Source organism: Siniperca chuatsi, linkage group LG9 (genome assembly GCF_020085105.1).
Source record: "Siniperca chuatsi isolate FFG_IHB_CAS linkage group LG9, ASM2008510v1, whole genome shotgun sequence".
Taxonomy (NCBI): domain Eukaryota; kingdom Metazoa; phylum Chordata; class Actinopteri; order Centrarchiformes; family Sinipercidae; genus Siniperca; species Siniperca chuatsi.
The window spans coordinates 15,996,638-16,016,768 of NC_058050.1; the positions used below are offsets into that span (position 1 = coordinate 15,996,638).

The 20,131-nt window shown below is 37.3% G+C and overlaps 1 protein-coding gene across 2 annotated transcripts; it reads left to right on the forward strand.

Annotated features, from left to right (window-relative positions):
• Positions 1–282: 282 nt before the first annotated feature.
• c4b (complement 4B (Chido blood group)) lies at positions 283–18,689 on the forward strand. Of its 2 annotated transcripts, none has more exons than XM_044207563.1 (41): positions 283–424; positions 3,474–3,657; positions 3,750–3,924; positions 4,012–4,082; positions 4,190–4,278; positions 4,365–4,447; positions 4,542–4,629; positions 5,008–5,131; positions 5,223–5,364; positions 5,960–6,072; positions 6,162–6,320; positions 6,425–6,592; positions 6,688–6,879; positions 7,185–7,328; positions 7,451–7,574; positions 7,854–7,925; positions 8,032–8,244; positions 8,365–8,479; positions 8,770–8,840; positions 8,937–9,076; positions 9,183–9,398; positions 10,274–10,325; positions 10,417–10,506; positions 10,591–10,797; positions 11,597–11,675; positions 11,794–11,986; positions 12,471–12,566; positions 13,790–13,952; positions 14,440–14,630; positions 14,809–14,967; positions 15,057–15,116; positions 15,190–15,280; positions 15,366–15,537; positions 15,659–15,749; positions 16,691–16,765; positions 16,840–16,942; positions 17,037–17,126; positions 17,236–17,340; positions 17,497–17,580; positions 17,706–17,838; positions 17,927–18,689. In XM_044207563.1, exons 2-41 carry the CDS (start codon positions 3,655–3,657, stop codon positions 18,066–18,068), a joined length of 4,878 nt encoding a protein of 1,625 aa, XP_044063498.1. In that variant the 5' UTR covers positions 283–424; positions 3,474–3,654; the 3' UTR covers positions 18,069–18,689. The 2 variants fall into 2 exon arrangements, with proteins under 2 accessions (XP_044063498.1, XP_044063497.1); XM_044207562.1 differs by lacking the exon at positions 283–424 and adding an exon at positions 3,086–3,239.
• The last annotated feature ends 1,442 nt before the right edge of the window (positions 18,690–20,131 follow it).

Below are 20,131 nucleotides of genomic sequence, written 5' to 3' on the forward strand. Positions count from 1 at the left end.
AAAATGAGTGCTAATATTAGTTTTTAACTTTACGTCTCTCTACCTGCCATGTGCACTTGTGTCCTTCCATCTCTCCTTTTCTTCTGTGAGTCTGCACCCCTCTGTAGATCCCTCCCTTCTTTTCCTTCTGTCACTTTCACAGTTAATTGTAGAAAAAGACATTTTCTCCATTGAGGCCAAGTCTCTTAGGTAACCCCACTCCTGCATGAAATGAGATGGATAGAGGGGAAGACATAGAGAGGGGGACACGGACAGGCAAACTGAACAAGCAGCGGTTGAGGACGGATGCAGGGGAGAGTGAACTTAATATTTGAAATCAGTTAAAAAGAAAGAATAAGAGTTTAATATTTCATATGCATAGGGACACACGATTAATAGCTGCTTCTCTGGGACTATTATCTCTGTATTATTGATGGTGCACGGTGTAAGTATTAAAATAGTTTACTTTTTCACTTGTTAGTACAAATTAATTAACTAATATGCCAGTTTATAGATAAGACATAAAGAGAACTGTTAGATAAACAGTTTGTAATTTTTTAAAAAGCATTTAGTGGTAGAAACCTTTAGAACATGTATTATAATATTGTTAAGAAACAGCTTAACTTGGACTAAATTTGTGTAGCCTGCTTTCTTGACAGTTCATAAATTCTTCAGTCTCCTAACAAACAGCAACTGCTTGAACAAAAGCTTAAAACATTTCAGTACATTTTATGATAGATATTTCTGCACTTGTTTTAATTCATCTCCCATGATATTTTGTCAAACCATCCATCCACTGCAGCATTTACTCCCTCCCAGGGCTAAGAGATGCTATTGCTGTTCCTTGCAAGTTTGACAGGGAGTCTGGTGTTGATTGTCCAAACGCAATTCTTGTGTTACTTCTCCATATCCAGGAGTTGTGGATGGACATCATGCCCCCGACTCTCGTTTACTCCCTCTTACTTCTTACTGTGATAATACAGAGCTCAACATGGGACTTAATTAAATATCATGTAGCTGTGTGCAAAGAAGGGACTGCATTTTAATAGTTGCAAAAGAGTCTGACTTTGCAGGGCCCAAACTGGTTGCAAAACTATTTGTTGAAGTTGATTAATAATGACATCTGTACGCAACATTTTCAATTTGTGATTATTAACAAATGTGACTTTTAGCTCTAATTCAAATTTAGGTTTTGTTAATTCACATTGCACATCCAGACCCTGGACTTTGACTTTTCAGTTCCCTGAGTTCTCTCTTGTAGGCTACTTACCTTGTCTAAGGCTGCAGCAGTGGAATGACATTCAATTTTCTGTAGTTCTGAAAAGCTGAAACTGCTTCATTTGTTTTAAGTGTGTGAATATCATATCTTGAAGGAACAAGTAAACTGAACATGTGGATCAGTTGCTTATCTAGTTTGCTGGGCAGATACATTTTCAATAGTACAATTAATATCTCTCGCTATGCAGGGAGAATCAGATTATTAATGGATGAAGAGATGCTATGGCACAGGGCCACATGGCTGGTTGTTGGCGAAGTAAAATGGAGGCTGACAGAGATGTTACACCCATGTGCCAAATGTGTTTTTGGATTATACAGGGCCATGACATACCCATTTTTATTCTATATATAACTTATGTGTATATGTTAGCTTGATTGTAACTTTACATTGGTCAGTATTTTTCACTTCATTGAAGCTAGCTTAAGCTTAATGTTGATGTTACAGTTGTGTATTATTTAATCTTAAAATTTCTGGCAGATATTTTAAAAATGCAATTCAAAACCTTTTTAATAAACACCCTGAAATTAGTTGAAAAAGATTCTAGTACTATTGGTTGTGCACTGACAAAAAATAAGATAGAATTGAAACACCAATTAAATCTCCTTAAACATACAGTATGTACTATTAGAGAAGGTCACAGCAAGATGGAAAATTGAGGCAAAATGTCAGAGATTCTAGGGATCAGTGCTTTAATATGGAGCACTTAGCTGGAATAACTACTTTGGTGCTTAAATTCATCCAAGAAATCTTGACATGGCTGTTTGTAGGTGTTTACATTTACACAAGAGCTATGAGTATAAAGTAAAATATCGATAAAGAATTTATTTTAAATGTAAACTTAATTAATGTTGAATTGCATAACATATCCTGCTACACTAATCTGCTACAAGATTTGTTTTTTTGTAACTCTGTTTATTGCATCAGCACTGTTACACAAGCTGTTCATGTGGAAAAAATAAAGTTTCTGACCTTGTCTCTGGATATCTTTCTTACTTGCTCAGATCACAATGTGATAACAGTCTTTGTCTTAAGTCATAAATCTTACAATTGTTCCATTTTGCCAGATCAGAAATTCCATTCAGCATAAGGTCAGTTCACTAATGAATACACACATAAAGTTAACTGCACACAGCATTTATTATGTGTTAAATAAGGCACTTTAGTATGTTGTTCTGTGTTGCATTATGCTGTTCATCTGTTAGATAAAATAAGAAGCTTTATCAAATATTGATAAGATATATTAAAAACTCTGTTTCACTAAACTGAAGAAATTGTTGTAATTAGGGAGTTTACAGATATACTTGAGCTCTACTTTGCAAATCATTCATGAACCACCTATTGTAGAGTCAACACTCACTCCTTCCCAAGCCCAAAGAGCCCAAACTTGATTTCTTGTAAATCACATGATTTGTAGGAAATCTGGCTGACTTGCACTGACCAATGAGGGTATGGTTACACATTGTGAAATAGAAACAAACACTTTCCATGCTGCAAGCCAAGCAGTGAAATAAAATGGACTTTTATAAAATCAAACACGTTGTAGTCTGAAATGCATCTGTCAGTCCACAATGATCTGATCTGTATTGTTAACCTCATGTTTGAGATAAATATGTTTGGGTCTCACATGTAGAAATGTAAACACTACTGAACCAACATGTTTGTTACACATCAGTGTACATGGTATATCTGACAGTATGATGATTTTCTCAGTTTATGTATTTCCAGTTAGTACATGCCAAGCGAGACATCACTCTGACGAATGATACTTCTTTCTAAGTTAGATTTAGAAGAAGAAAAAAACAGAGGGAGGGCACTGAGAGATCCAACGATTGAGAAATATGGGTGGGTGAATAACAAAGCCTCAGTTAATCAAAAGCCTGTGTCAGAGCAGGCAAAGAAAGAGCTGCACAATGAAGTGCTTCATCTTTTTGATGCTTTTCTTGATCTTGACTATGGAATCAGAGTGTTCAACGGACAACGGGTAAATGTAAAAATATTTGCATGAATCCACATTATGTAATAATGTAATAACCTGTGTTAAATGCAAAGAGGGTTAAAATATGCTTTTCTATCTTCTAAGATTTGATATCAAACAAATTAAATAATTTAATATGTTTTCAGCATAATATATATTACATGATTATTGTGTCATTTTGTAATAGTCATAATGTAATAGATAAGTAGTGAGTAGTAAGTGCTATTTTTTTGTGTGCAGATTCTTCATCTCAGCCCCCGGAGTGTTTCATGTGGGTGTCAGTGAGAAAGTGTTTGTCCAGATAACTCATCTTAATAATCCTGTTACTCTTTACCTGGAGCATGAGAGTACCAATACTATTGTGTCTGGGAAGAAAACTGCTCTGTGTACAGTGGAAGGGGAGACCCAAACTGTTGAGCTCATGGTATGAGAAACTTCCCCACTCATACAAAAAGCAAACAATTTAGACGCACCTAAGACATCATTAACCCAAACTTCTAATATGGATTTTTACAGATAGACAGGACCATTATGTCAAGATTACCCCAACGTCCTGATCGTACCTACCTTATGCTGGTGGCAGAGAGCCCCTCCTTCAGTGGCAGGAAACAAACAAGAGTCCTAGTATCAAAACACAGGGGCAATATCTTCATTCAGACTGATCAGCCAATCTACAACCCAACACAAACAGGTAAAAGGAAAGTCAACGAATGTGAAGAAATGTAAAACAATGTGAAATAATTTTTTAAAGCCATGTTATGTTGATTATCTCTTCTAGTGAAGTACAGGATATTCACTCTTGACCACACATTCAGGCCTCATGAAGAAGTGTTCCAGATATCAGTATTTGTGAGTAGATATATTTTCTAAAGGAATAAAGATGACTTTGAAAGATATGCACAAGTAATTATCATGGTTTAATTTCATGATTCATGATTTTTATTGTTTTATGATAGAACGCTGCTGGAAACAGAATAATGAAGTCCCTTAAATCTGCAAAGGGAGGAATACTCAAAGGCACATTCCCTGTACCTGATGTCTCTAAGTATGTGAAAACAGATTTACAATAAACTGCGTCTAACAGCACAAGCAACTTTGACATAATAACACATGTATGTTTTGTTTACAAAGAATGGGCACATGGAAGATTACAGCACACTATGCAGGTGATGAAGCAAATGTTGCTTCCCGAGAGTTCAAAGTCCAAAAATTCGGTAAGCTCATTTGAAGTATTTTTCTTCTTTTTTTTTAAATGAACAGATAATATTTCTTCCCTCTCAAAAACATTTTCATTGTTGCACTCCCTAGTTTTACCAAGTTTTGAGGTGACTATTGCAATGGAGCAGAGCTATGTTTTGTTGACTGCTGAACAGTTTGACTTCAAAATCTTAGCCATGTAAGTGGCAATTCATTTCCCATCAAACTTACTTTACTGTCAAGTTTTCCTGTTAAAGCTGCATTAATCAATTTTGGCCACTAACATAGTTATAGCTATATGCCGGGGGACTCAGAAACAAGCTGAATGAATATGTTAAAAGTGGCTAAAAAGCTTGGTAGAGCAGCAGATTTGGGTAGCCTAATTATGTGTCTTTAACTAATTGCTTTCAAATTATCCCTAGTAATTTGATATAATATTAATATTAAAGATGTTGATTAATGCAGTTTTGATAAGAGGATAGCTTAATGCTAGTCCACATATTTTACAATATTGGCTAATGTTATCAGACTCTCTTTTTGTCTAAACTTCAAATTTTACAATGATTTTTTTCTCTAGGTATTCACATGGTGAGAAAGTTAAAGGGGCTTACCACTGCCAATTCGGAGTGGTAAAAACAGATACAACCAGTGGTAAAAAAATTAAGCCTGTCTATATCAGTGGACTGGAGTTGACTGGTTCGGTGAGGAAACAGATTTTATGATGCAGCTGTATATTGTATCTCTTAAGTGTCAGAGTACTTGACAATCAACACAATATGCCATTTCTTTCAGGTCAAGGATGGAACTGCAACAGCTTCTCTCCAGATAGCAAACTTACACATGCAACTCCAAAAACAGCAGAACCAAACCCTCTCCGAATTACAGCAAAGTGGAGCACAACTCTACTTGGGAGTATTTGTCACCAACATACAAAGTAAGGGACACTCTGTCACACTCTTTACCAAAGTTTAAGTCAGCAAACTCCCAAAAGTACACAGTAAAGTATGATGTTTACTTATGGTTAGTGTTAAATGGCCAGACGTCTTGTTTCTGTTTCTTGTTATGCACCTCTAGGGCACTGCAATGGCTCTGGATGTTGCAAAATGGTATTTAAAGAGAGATGTGCTGAAATACAGTAGTTTGACTCACTTGGGTGTAGTGTTGAGTAGCTAGTTAAATAGAATTGCCAAATTAAATGTATTACCACAATCCTATATTTTATAGACTATATGGCAAAATTAAAGCAAAACTGTTACACAAACCCCTATGAAATTGCTATAGGAATATGTTTGTCACACTATAGCAGTTCTATTCATTTGTTGTATGATACATCAGTTATTCAATAATTCTGATATTCCAATAATAGCAATAACAAAAAATTATTACTACTACTGCTATTACTATAATAATAGTAATAATAATAATAATAATAATTAATCTCAAAATTTAGAAGAAGAATAGGAAGAGGAAGATTTATATTATTGTGATTTTTCATTGCATCTGATATCAGTTTTTTGTTTTTGGTCCAGGTGGGGAAATACAAGAGGCAGAAGTTTACCTTCCTATCATCTCCTACAAATACACCATGGATCTCTCTCGAACTCGCTCATATTTCCTTCCTGGATATCCACTAGATGTGGTGGTAGGCATGAAACCAACAAATGGGTACACAGCTATGTTCATGACTGTGCTGATTTTGTATGTAAAACATTTTGTTTGTTGTTATTATAGGTGGTCATGCGTCTCCCAGATGGCTCCCCAGCAGCTGGTGTGCCAGTAAAGATTGATGTACCAGCATCTTCAGAGGAATCTTGGCAAGGCAACACAAACCAGGAGGGGGCAGTGTTCCCTGTGTTTAATATTTTCACGGCAGCTGAGATTATTGTGGAAGTTAGTATCCCTAAACAACTGACAAGCTAAAGATGTTATTAAATTGATAAACCACTGGATTTTCCTTTAGTTCAGTTTAACTATTTACACCCTGACTTCATTAGGTGTCGGCAGACGGCCTTCAGCAGAGGAAAGTTATTCAACGTGCTTCATCTACGAGTGGCAGCTACCTTTACCTGAGTTTTACCAACAAGATGTACTCTGTGGGCGAGTTACTAACTGTAAATTACAACACCATCAATGGCCCAAAACATGGGTTTATATACTACATGGTGAGTCATATCTGAGTGAATCCAACAGGATTTGTTTTGACAAAGAGAAGCAACAGTTTTTTATATCTAACATTTTTAAATTGACTATGTTGTAGGTCTTAAGTCGTGGGGTCCTAGTAAAAAATGGTTCTCTCAGAATTGGCACTTCAGTGAAATACAACCTGCAGATAACGCCTGATATGGTGCCATCCTTCCGTCTGATTGGTTACTACTTCGACCAGCGTGGTAACATCATTGCTGACTCGGTGTGGGTAGATGTCAGGGATGAATGTGAGATAAAGGTCAAGGTGAGTAAACAGAACAGATAAGAGTGCAGCCTGAGCAGGGTGAGATAGTAAATCAAAACAACTTTCTTTTAATTATGTATAAGTAGGACACTTCTTGTAATGTTTTGCATTTGTTATAAATGGGGCAGGGAGGGTAGTCAAGATAATGCAAAGACTAAATGAAATCAACTTTAGCGTTCAACACAAAATATATGATTCAGTTTAGTCTAAGTTAGTTTCAACTACATAGCACAGCCTATGTGTTAACCTTGACCTTGGACAATGGCATTTAAAAATTTCTGTATAATATTTTAACTTTCATTTAGGTAGAACAAAAAGGACCGTTTGAACCTGGACAACAGGCTAAGCTAGAATTTGATTTACATGGTCAGAAAGCCAGAGTGGCTTTGCTGGCTGTGGATAAGGCCTTTTACGCTCTCCATGCTGATAATAAACTCACAGCCAAACAGGTAACCCCTTCACACTTTTACACTGCTTTTACCCATACTCTCTCTTGCAACACACTGAGATTATTGAATTCATCCCATTTATTATAATACAGTAAATCCAAGCTCTTGTTCATACTTTTCAGGTGTTTTCTACTATGCAGTCATTTGACCTTGGTTGCTCATATGGTGGAGGATCTGACCCAGCATCTGTACTAACAGAGGCTGGCCTGTCATTTGTTTCTCAGTCCCAGTCACAGTGGAAAAGGAGTATGACAAAAACACAAATTTTCTTCTTTAAGTTTTAAATGAGAATAGGACAAATAGATTATTCATCCCGTTTAGATTGTGTTATACAGTATTTTTACCTGTCTAGATGTAACATAGATGGATAAAGCTCAATACAGCAGATAATAGATTACATTTGAATAATGTTTACCTTTTTAGCAAATTATTGTTTTGATAATACCAACAACCATCCAAACTGAAGCAGCTATCCCACTTACTTATCCCATGCTGAGCTTTAATGCTGCTATACTACTTTTCCAGGTTTTGTCTGTGATTCCCACTCTGCACGACAAAGACGCTCTGTGGACCTTCAACAGGAAATGATGACCTTAAGTAAGACAACATTCTGGCATTACAACTTCAGTCTGAGATAATATATGATACTTTTGGTAAGAATATGCTATATAAATGTGTCTTTTCTTTTTAATGTCACTTTCAGAATCTAACTTTTCCAATGAAAAGTTGCAAGACTGTTGTGTTCACGGGTTTTCTCTCATCCCTATGAGACGAACATGTCAGGAAAGAGCGAAGAGAGTCTCTCTGGTGGAAGCAAATCCTGTTTGTACAGAAGCCTTTTTAAAATGTTGCCTTGAAGGAGAACGTCTGAGACAAAAAAAGATACAAGAGGATGCCCAGAAAGGACTTGGCAGGAGTGAGATGAAGTTGTCATGTGGACATTAAATGCTTTACACACCTACTTAGATAGCATTCAATAACTGTGGCATGATTATCACAAAGTTTAATTACAAACCTTTCATTTTCTCATTTTTAGCTGCATTCACAGTTGACATTGAAGAGTTCTTCTTGGACACTGCTGCTCAATACATTCGACGATTTTTCCCCCCAAGCTTTGCCTTCACAGAATTTGATATAAATGACAAAGGAAGGTAAGAGGTGGACAGTAAACTTTTTAGTTTTATGTAACATTTTCTTTTCCAGTGAAATATAGTGGCTAGTTACAACAATCAAACCATTTGTTACCCCAGTTTTTCTTTATATTCTTTGCATTTGTTCCTTTTGCCTCTAATATTTCTGCTGAGAATTTCTGTTTTTTCTACCGTTCAGTGAATCTGGATAATTACATTAAGTCTACAGTATAAACTATAAGTAAACAAAGCATTTGTCAGATGCATTTTACTGCCTATTAATTTGTTTTATCTTAATTAAAAACCCTTAGTTATTCTTTGGCCTTACCTGATTCCATCACCACATGGGAGATTCAGGTTGTTACTTTATCTGCAGCCACCGGTAATAACAGCTTCCCACTTCACATATGCATCTCGATATTTGACTGAGGAGCTTCTCATTAATAACTTCAATTCACTTATTCCATGTTTCATTTAGGTTTCTGTGTAGTTAAGCCACCTGAGGTCAAAGCATTTAAGAGGACATTTGTGTCTCTGAGACTGCCTTACTCAGTGAAAAAATACGAGCAACTATCCATTTCGCCTGTTATCTACAACTATGGCTATGACAGTCTACAGGTAAATATAACCTAATATTGATATTAAGTGGCACTCAAAACAGTAACCACCTAATGTACAAATTGAAATTCAGTTCTTAATGTTGTTTTTCTCTGTGGACATATAGGTGGCAGTTCACATGGAACAAACTGAGGGACTTTGCTCCCCCGGCTCGGCCACCACTTCAGCTTTTGTTAACATTACTGTGGAGCAAGACTCTTCCCAGTTTGTCTCCTTCTCTGCTGTCCCCATGGTAACTGGCTCAATACCCATCAAAATACGTCTCTATGATATGGAGAATGAGAGGGGAATAGATGCAGTTGAAAAGACTTTGAATGTGTTGGTAAGTGACAAAGACATTATGTCTGCAAAATAATTTTATAATAGATGCCTACCTGACAAAATAAATATGGAAACATATATGACATATTGAAAGTTATGTTGGATCTAAACCGCTGTTAAAATAACTTGCCTTGTTGACCCTCCATATGTGATGTATCAGCATTTTCTCATAACTCCTGAACACTTTATACACATTTTAATCTTAAACAATAACATTGATAACACTGTCAGCTGTTTTCTTTTTTAATCAGTACTTACTGGTTACAGCTATTTATGCTTATACAAATTGCTAAAAGCGTTAATCGTTATTAATTGTAATCTCTGTGCTTGTGTGTTAAAGATTGCATGCCTTAATTGATTATGAGCATGCATTAAAATATTAACTAATGAACATATTTGTGTACTAGTAATGTTAACTTAAAGGAGCATTGTGTAGGATTTAGTGGCATCTAGTGGTGAAATTGCAGTTTGCAAACACTTGAATGCCACTTGCATCACCCTCCCCTTCCAAGCATGCAGGAGAAACTATAGTTGCTGCAAAACTAGTGAAAAACATGTAAGACCCTATCTAGAGCCAGTGATTGGTTTGTCCGTTTTGGGTTACTGTAGAAACATGGCGGTGCAACATAGCGACCTCCTTGGAAGGGGACCCGCTCCCTATGTAGATAAAAATAGCTTATTCTAAGGTAATGAAAACACGTAACAACATTATACACTAATGAAAACATACTTATAAATATTATATTCCATAGATCCGCAAAATAGATCCTCCTAAATGTTACACACTGGTCCTTTAATTCAACATGCCTTTTCCACTTGCATATTATGTGTAAGGCAAAGGACACAATAATCTGGCTCTATTTTCTCATGTTGTAGACAGAAGGACTAGAAAAGAGAATAGAAGAAACCCAGGTGTTTAAATTAGATGGTGAGTTGTTTCAGTTGCCATTATTTTTATTCTTAAATACATTTAACACTTACATTTGCTTTTATCAGTTTACTTCTTTCTATCTTGATAGGAAGGAGCACTAAGACTATCATTATTGACGGAACTTTACCAGATGACACAGTCCCTGACTCCAGCTCCAATATTTTCATTTCGGTGGAAGGTATGTGTTGTTAGACAGAAACATACAATTCACAGACGTTTGTAAATGACAGTGTCTTACCCTTTCCATGTTCTCATCTGACAGGGGATGGATTTGGCAGTTCACATGCGAAGAACCTTCTTTCTCCTGAGAAGGTTGCTAGCCTGATCGTATTGCCTACAGGTTGTTTAGAACAGACAATGGTACGACTGGCCCCTACGGCTTCAGCCCTCCGCTACCTTGACCTGAGTGAGCAATGGTTTGAACTGCCTGCTGGTGCCAGAGATGATGCGCTTGATAAAATTGAGAAAGGTAGGAACACATCAAGCAGTTAATTACATAATTTCTTCATTATTTATGAACCCCTTTTTCTGTGACTAAGTACACAAATTTAGAGTGAAGATGAAAAAGGAGTTTATGCAATGCAGCGAGCTAAACACACTCCCAATAAAGGTTCAAGACAGCAGATTGCCTTTGAAGTTTTTACTAGAAGCAAATGTGAAACTGTGAAAACGTTAGTATAGTAACAAGGAAAAGTATACACAAAAGTATAGACTTTAATCTGTCATATTAATTACACTGAGTTTCACATCAGGAAAAAGTAAAGTATCACCAGTGAAGGATCAACATTAAGTCAAGTCCACAAGAGTAAAAGTAAAAAGAGTTATCCCAACATTAATTCAACAGTTACTTAGAAAACACATTAGCGCCAGACAGCTAGTATAGTGGCTAGTTTGGTTAGCAGTAAGATTATCATAGAAAAACTAAATTCTACTAAATCACAAAGTCACACCCAACTGAAACCAACTGCTAGTGGCAGAATAATGTTGTTTCAGTTTCTAAGTTTAAACAAGAATACAGTGCATTACAATAGACAAGATAAAAGGAGACAAAAGAATGGATGATCTGTTCTAGCTGTTGGAGGCGTATGTATAACTGACTTAACATGTTTTAAATGGGGAAAGTTCAACTGGGAATCAAAAGTGACCCCTAGGCTACTGTTTCATCTTCTTGTTTCACGTTAGTATTGTGGGACGTTACACCCTCTACAGGTCACTAACAGGGCTATGGACATTTTTGTTTTTAACAAAGTAAACACTTTCTTTGCCAGGTTATATCCATATTTTGAATTACAAGACAAAAGACAAGGGATCTTATGGAGCATGGTATTCAGTGCCATCTAGTAATTGGTGAGTATTTGTTTTATGCTGCCTTATTGATTTTAGGTAGTTACTTCCAATATCTCAAATTATAAATCTGCTTTTTTCATCCACTCTTCTTCCTTGTTTTTCTTTCTCTTGTCCTCAGGGTAACTGCCCTTGTAGTGAAAGTGCTATCATTGGTGTCGGAGCGTCAGACAGGGGCTGTTGGAGTGCAGGGCAGGAAGGCTAAGGTTGTACCTGAAGAAGAGATCAGGCACCCAGTCAGTTACTTGCTCTCAGTACAGAAGACTGATGGGTCATTCAGTGACCCACACCCAGTGCTACACAGAGGAGTTCTGGTAACCTCAACTGCATGCATGTTACAACATGCATATACATATCAGAACTCGGGCTGCACAATTAATCGAAATATTATCAAAATCACAATATGGCCAAGTGCAATATCCAAATCGCAGAAGCTGCAATTTTTTGATAAAGGTAAAATACGTGACAAAACAGACTTATAATGAAGTACTATAGTGCTGCGGAGATGCCCTGGCCTACAAATCTTGTTCTCCAGATGTAAGAAAATGTTGCTTGGTACAGACGCCAATAAATGTCACATCATCATGATTTTAATAGTTTTTTCAGTGAAAGTGAAAATTGTGATGCAAAAATGATCATTCCCACTAATCGTGAATCATATCGCAATGGTAATATATGTCAAATAATATGATTATTTTTTACCATATCGTGCAGCCCTACTTAGAACAATATTAGATGTGGCAACAAACTTGATAGCAATCATTTGAATGCAACATTGTCTGTGTGTGTTTAATGTAGAAAGGCAAAGACCAAGATGCATCCATGACGGCTTTCATAACTCTTGCACTTCATCGGTCCCTTCAATTCCTGCAAACCGAAGGGAGAAATAATGCGGTGAGATAATATAAAGATAATATTACTGTCCTGGGTGACTGTTTTTAGCCACGCTAATGGTGTTGCTTTTGGGATAGCAATGTTGGTCAGTCCACCACTTTGGTCCAGACTGAAATATCTCAACTATTGAATGGATTGTCATGCAGTTTTCTACAGATATTCATTTTGCCCAGAGGATGAATCCTGATGTCATAGTTTTCACCTATCCAGTAAAATATCTCAACATCTACTAGAGGGAGTGGCACACAATTTCGTACAGACATTAATGGGTCCCAGGCTATGTATCCCAATGATTTTGGATACCTGACTTTTCCTTTAGCACTACCATGAAGTTTACATTTGTGGTTTTGAATTAAATGTCTTGAAAATCTTTGGATGGACTGCCATAAAATTGGGAACAGACATCCGTGTCCCCCTCAGGATGAATTGTAATGGCTCTTCGTCAGGGGATCAGGTCATCATCAGGTCAAAATCTATTATTAAAATGTATTCAGTACTTTGGTTTATGACCAAATACCTGCAAAACTAATGACATTTCCTATCAGCCTCAGCTGTACTTTGAGTTTAGAGCTAATTGGCAAATGTTAGCATGCTAACAAGCTAAAATAAGATGGTGACAAATGGTAAACACTATACATGCTAATCATCTCTATGTGAGCATGGTAGCATGCTGATGTTCCCATTTTAGCTCAAAGCACTGCTGTGCCTTAGTACAGCCTCACAGAATTGCTAGTGTGGCTGTCGACTCTTAGCCTTGTTATTGTTGTAGTGTTATATCATAGAAAAGGTTTCAGTCGTAGACATCTGGACACTGTTTTCAGAATCAAGACGTTTTGGCTCCCATCCGGAAGTCATTCTCAATTGTGACAAATGGTCCGGGAACTCAGAAATTTAAGCTACTCTGTGTTACTTAAGCCCTGCCCACAGGAAGGAGTCTTCCTGAGTATCTGCTGATTACCCTGCCTAGTTTCACCTGAAACTGACCTAATTGTTTCCATGATGGCCCAGTAATCAGTAATCAGGCCTATTGTTTTCTGGCTGCACCTCCCTCATCACTACGTCACATGACTACGATAGAACACTCCTGGACGAATGAGGGACTACACCGTCTTATGTTGTAGTGTTATATTAAACGTATTTTAATGCACTGTATTCAAAGCATAATTTGCAAAGAAGATTGAGTGTAAAAATGTACTGATTGCCTTCATGCTACTTTCTACCAGGAAGCAAGCATTTCAAGATCAACAACATATCTCCTGTCACACCTTGAGGAGCTTCAGCATCCCTATGCTGTTGCCATTACAGCCTACTGCCTTGCAGTTTGCCTGCCAAAGGGAATAGATCTCTCACCTGCCTGGACAAAACTTCAAGCACTGGCTACTGAAGGCATGTCCAATCAAATCAAATAGGTGTGGGCGATATGGATAAAATATGTAATTTCATATTGACTTATCCATCATGAAATAGTCAATAAAGTCAGTTAAGTATAATTAATTAAGAAACTGATTATGGCTCAAAATAACTTGACAGAAATGTCTGTTTTTAACAAATCCAGTGAACAAATCAAGGTATTTTATCACATTGATTAAAAAATTATAAAAATCCACTATTTCCATAAAGAAGCCCTTCTAATTGATTTACAGCCAATGCCTAATACACCCAGAGATATTAAAGTGATAGTTATCATGGTGTAAACACTGTGGCAGAATGTTTTATTTTATTTTAATTTACAATTTATATTATATATTTACATATCGCCCAACCCCAAGAGCAACCATTCATGTTTTGGTCAAAATGTAAAGTTCAACAAAACGGTGTATCGCAGTATAAAATTGTTTTAATTTTTACTTGTTGTCAATTTCTTAATTATCAGGGAAGAATGGTTGTTATCTGTGGACAACTGATGCCAACCAGAATCGGGAGAGGGCTGATGGCATCACAGTAGAGACTACAGCCTACGCCCTCCTAACTGCAGTGGAACTTGAGCATACCAAGTGGGCAGACAGCGCAGCCTGCTGGTTAACCACCCAAGAAAACTATTTTGGGGGCTTCAAATCCACACAGGTGATTAGGTGCTGGATTGAGAATAGTTTGAACCCAAAAAAAGCCCTGTCTTTGGACATTGCCCCGTGTCCCCTGTGTCCCCTGTGTAGTCCCACATCATACAGTATACTTCAGATTACAGATAACCATCAGAGTAGAGATGTTAAACATGTTATTAATGTTTTATTACCATGCCCAGGATACCATCATGGCATTGGAAGCCCTCGCGGAGTATGAGCTAAAGAGGTCCGTCAGTCCCGAAGCAAATCTAATAGCAGAGTTCACAGTCCCAGGAAAGAGAGACATTGTAAAGCTTGTACTGGAAAATAAGAAGGAGAAGGTGGAAACAGACCTTAAGGTATCATAGAGCACTGTCAGCATTACACTTAAATATAAATAATTGACCTCATTCTTAGATTACTTATTTTTTCTTGTCTTCTGTCACAGAAATTAACAGGAAACAACATTGTTGTGCAATTAACAGGAAAAGGCGATACCAAGCTAAAAGTAAGTTTGATTAATGTCTATATATGCTCAAAGAGATCCATCATTTATAGTAAATCACCAATCTTTTTTGCAGATTGTAAAGGCTTACCATCTACTGGATCCCAAGGACGATTGTGACCAAGTGTCTATCAGCGTCACAGTGGAGGGGAAAGTGAAGTACACTGGTGAGCTTTTGTCATTGAAAATAAGTCACAACCAGTTGTATTGCTGAGAAAAGCTACACAGTTACATTGACCTCTGTCTCCCTAGCTAAGGTCATAGAAAATTATGAATACTATGATGACTATGATAACAATGAGGAGAAGGAGGCGCGAGTGCCACGATCAGCCATTGAGTGGTTTGATGCTCGAACCCGAAACAGGAGAGATCTTGATAACAACTTAAATTCAGACGAGGCTGTCACCTACAGAATCTGCGTCAGGTTAGTTAATGAGATTCACATCACATTTGCTCTTTATAAGCATACATGAGACAATTAGCTTTGCGGGAAAAGGTCGCAAATCCTGATCAGTCTATATTTTTCATTGTCTTCCTGTGTGTAGTCATAGCCTGAACAGCAATCTCACAGGAATGGCCATTGCTGACATCACACTTCTGAGTGGATTTGAGGCTGTAACTGAGGACCTGGACGTGGTTAGTAGCTCTCTCTACCTTCTCATCATCATCATCCTCTGTGGAAAGTGGAAGAAGCTATTTTGGGTTATGTCATGTCCCATTCATTTTCTCAATAGACAAGCTGAGGTGAGCTTGGATGGACATGAAACTCTCCCGGTTGAATCAGTGCAAGCAGATTAGCAACTGTTTTAGAAAACAAAGTTGAAGGTGCAAGCCTTTGTACAGAAAAAACATAAGACACAAATAGCAGAGACTCCACGAAGTTACTGGTCCTTACCAAGAAATAGTCTGGCACAGCTGTAAAACAGCAATCTGTTGTTTTTACACTTTGTTTTTGTGCGGATTAAACATACAAGATACTTGTTTATAGGTAATATTTAGAGGTGTTTATAAGCAGATTTTGTCACATTTGGACAGAGCTAGGCTAGCTGTTTCCAGTGTTTATTTTAAGCTAAGTTAGCCTTCATATTTAGCCTAGTGATGTAAGAGTGGTATCAATCTTTCCAATCTACAGTTTAAATACATTGCCTTCTGAATTCAGGGCTAATTTTTTAACGACAGTGCCATGAACAACAACAAAGCATTTTGAATTCACTACTGTTCTGATTTGCAACCTCTGACTGGCTTGGCACTAGCTCCTGGGTATAGTAGTATTTAGAGCTGTCCACTATGCCAAACTGATGGAAAAAACTGAACAAAAACATGAATTTTCAGAAATTCAGTTGAAATAATTAAAACTGGGGGCTCTGACATAAACCTAGGATCATATCATTATCTGGGACAATCACATGTTTCTATGTTAAGTAACATAGAAAGAAATTTTTTAAATGAAAATACAAAATGGAGTTCCCAATTTGCAACTCTATTCCATCAAACCTCTGTTAACAAAGCAATGAATTAGAGGAATGGTCTATTCTTCTGCTACAGTATCAAAAAGATAAATTCTTGTCTCCTCGTAGCTAAAAATGGAACCTGAACAATACATTTCCCATTATGAGGTCTCCTATGGAAGAGTGCTGATCTACTTCAATGAGGTAAGGCTGAAATCTATTTACATACACAAAAATTTTACATGTCCAGTACTAAAATATTTCTTCTTTCACTCTAGCTCTTTGAATCAGAGGAATGTATTAGTTTCGATGCTATACAGAGAGTACCAATTGGCCTTCTGCAGCCTGCTCCAGCTGTGTTCTATGATTATTATGAACCAAGTACGTTTTCTTTTTTAATATTTTCGCCAGGATAGAGGGGACATCTTTCCTTAATTTACCAGGAATTTATGAACTATTTGTGCTTTCCTTGCAGACAGAAAGTGTACTGTGTTCTACAATGCCCCCCAAAGAAGCAAGATGGTCTCCACACTGTGTTCAGAGGATGTGTGCCAATGTGCAGAAAGTAGGCCATTATTCTTAAGACCTATACTGACAAACACCTGTGAATAAATGTAGCTTTACCCTGCAGGTTTGTGTAAATTAGAATTGCTTTATGCTCATCTTTTCTTTAGGGCCCTGTCATAAAGTACAAAATACATTCCAATCAGAAAGAGGTCGAAGAATCACAAAGAATGTCCGTTTACAACATGCTTGCTTCTTCCCCACAGTAGATTACGGTCAGTACTGCACACAAGACATTATGGTGTAAAGTATTTAATATCAACTTGGCTATAAAGAATCAATTTTTTTCATACAGTGACACTGTACAAAATTATGCAATAGAACGGTTCAGATTAATGGTTAATAAATGGTTGATTCTTGTTTTATTTCAGCATACATTGTTGAAGTCCTCAATGTTTCTATGAAGAGTAACTTTGAGCTGTACAAAACGAATGTAATCGAGGTACTCAGATCACGTAAGTAAACTGTAACCACAAACCGTAACAGATGCTGTAACACTGACCTTTAAATAGTTGTGTGCCATTACGTTTATGCTTGGAAGACTAATCATAAATATAATGACAATCGTTTTGTCTACCAGATGGAGACATCCTTTTGACTGAGAATACTATGCGAGTGTTTGCTAAGAGGCGTCAGTGTAAAGGACACTTAGACTTGGGAAAACAATATCTCATCATGGGCAAAGATGGCTCCACAACCGACTCAAATAGAATGTAAGTGTAGTCAATGATATTAAGGAAAGTATGTATGATTTTACACTGACTGATTCTCATTCTCTTCACTCTCTGCCTCTTTTTGTAGGATGCAGTATCTGTTGGAATCAAACACCTGGGTTGAAAAAAAGCCTTTGGAAGAAGAATGCAAAAAATCTGCACATAAAGCTGCCTGCACAGGGTTTAATACTTTTACAGATGAGTACAAGATTGATGGCTGCAGACAGTGAAACAGACTCCCAAACACATCTGTTTCATTTAACTTTACTTTAATTTAACTTTAATTTAGTGTAACTCATTTACAGTAGTTTCCCATGAGATGCACAGTCAGCATGAGTTTAATTTTGTTTTTCTATATCTTCAGCAGTTTCCTTGGTATGGCCAGATTTGCATCATTTTATGTTTCCAATATGTGTTTCAACTCTCTCCTCTAGTTACTTACACAAACTGATTAAGCCACCACTGGCTCAGCTTTGACAAGAATCCAGGTATAAATCAGACATTATGTGAGTGAGTACATACACAAACTTCCTCAAGTACCATCTACAAATCTATTTCATTTAACTTACATTTTCAGTTTAGTGTAACTCAGCTACAGCACAGTCAGCATGGGTGTTGAGAGTATTTTTTTTTAAAGTTTTGTTTTACTGTTTATAATCAGAGTCATGAAAGCATAGTGTAAGAATATCCATTCTGAGACATTATTGCTTGCCTGACAGTAGGTGGATGACTGGTTAAGCATGACACCACAGTATCATTTAAAATGTGACTACTTACAATGTAACCATTAATAATTTCTTTATGTCCAAAACAGCTACCTGCTGAATAAAAAATAAACTCCAAACTCTTAATGTTGTCTAGCAAATGCCTTTGTATGTGTATAATTGACATGGAACTCAACACAGCAACAGAAAAAAATAATGCATTCACAAACAAACATTTGCTCTTTCATGTATTTCCAAATAGTGTGATTCAGTTTGGTGTACTGGTTTGATGTAGCTTTCCTGTTGAATATATTTATTTTTTAAATTTTTATGTTTTTTTTTTTCTTTTACTGGCAGTAAAGGATCTGAGAGGAGTCTCTGTACTCAACTCAACCCCCCTTAAAGTTACCCCCCTTCTTACTTAACATCTGCAAGGTGAAGAAGAGGGGAGAGGGGGAGTGGTTTCGGGTTTACACATAAAGTGACATGCAGTCTGCACACAAGACTGGCTCATTTGCCCCCAGTTGAGTTACACAGTGACAGGATTCGGATCAGTCGTCGCCTCATAAGGATAATAGCGCTTTATTAGCTTTAGAGTCCTCAAATGTGCTCCACTTAGAAACATGCTGCAGAAAATACTCAATTATATGATTCAAAAACGTGTTGAGTTGTAGGTGATGCAGAGAGAGGTAATGGGAGAAAACGAGGGGTAGTGGGAGGGAGCAGTGCAGCAGGAGTGGGAGGGGGGCATGGGTGGAGAGGCGAGGAACAAGCAAGGACTTATGTGCTCATATTATTCTAATCTCTGAGGCCAGGTCCAATGTAAGCAACATGGGAGTACTGACCATCACTTCAATCACAGCCAGATCAGTACCTGCAGTGTTTCAGCCTTTGCCATTAGACATTTCATTAAATTTAAATCAATAAAGGGTAAATAAACACACAGACTTCAGCATCACACATTTTCATCTTGAGATTACTTTAGTGAACCATCTGTAGCCAACAGAAACATCACATTTGAAAAAGTGGTCTTTTTTACCATATGCCTTCTCAAGGTAATCAATGGCTTGTCATTACCAAGCAGGGTAGACTTGTGCTTATGATTAGAGTCACAATCAATCAAGAGTAGTCATAGTAGTGGTAGCAGATTAGTTATTGCTCAGGCTGTTTGTGCAACATAATAAAATACATATATTGTCTCAACAAAGATAGATTGACGGTGGTGAGTGAATGATAGATTCATATTTTCTTAGATCTGTGGATTGCCACAAGAGGTGTACTGTAAATACACATGCTCATCTACTCTAACACACCAAATATGCTTGATCATCAACTGTGCAATTAGCTGGGGAATTGCGAAATGTGCTTGTACGACCAGGTGTATTTTGTTAGGTGTACAGCAGCCTTAGTTGTTGAAGGTGTGTCTCCAGCTATTTTTCCAAAGGCCAACCCGGGGTCAGCGGTTTGAGGGTGGTCTAATGGTGCAGAAAGGAGTGAGGGCGGAGCTGTTCTTGGAGGCTGCCAGCAGATGGAGGCACTGATGTAGTGGGACCACCCACTCAGGAGTCCACGCTACACTGACAATTACT

What these genes read in the sequence shown, in the direction of transcription:
- c4b (XM_044207562.1), top strand. Translation starts at nt 3,169, where the DNA reads ATGAAGTGCTTCATCTTTTTGATGCTTTTCTTGATCTTGACTATGGAA. An exon ending in GAGTGTTCAACGGACAACGG is followed by an intron (nt 3,240 to 3,473) that starts GTAAATGTAAAA and finishes TTTTGTGTGCAG; the next exon opens with ATTCTTCATCTCAGCCCCCG. An exon ending in TATTTTCATTTCGGTGGAAG is followed by an intron (nt 10,507 to 10,590) that starts GTATGTGTTGTT and finishes CTCATCTGACAG; the next exon opens with GGGATGGATTTGGCAGTTCA.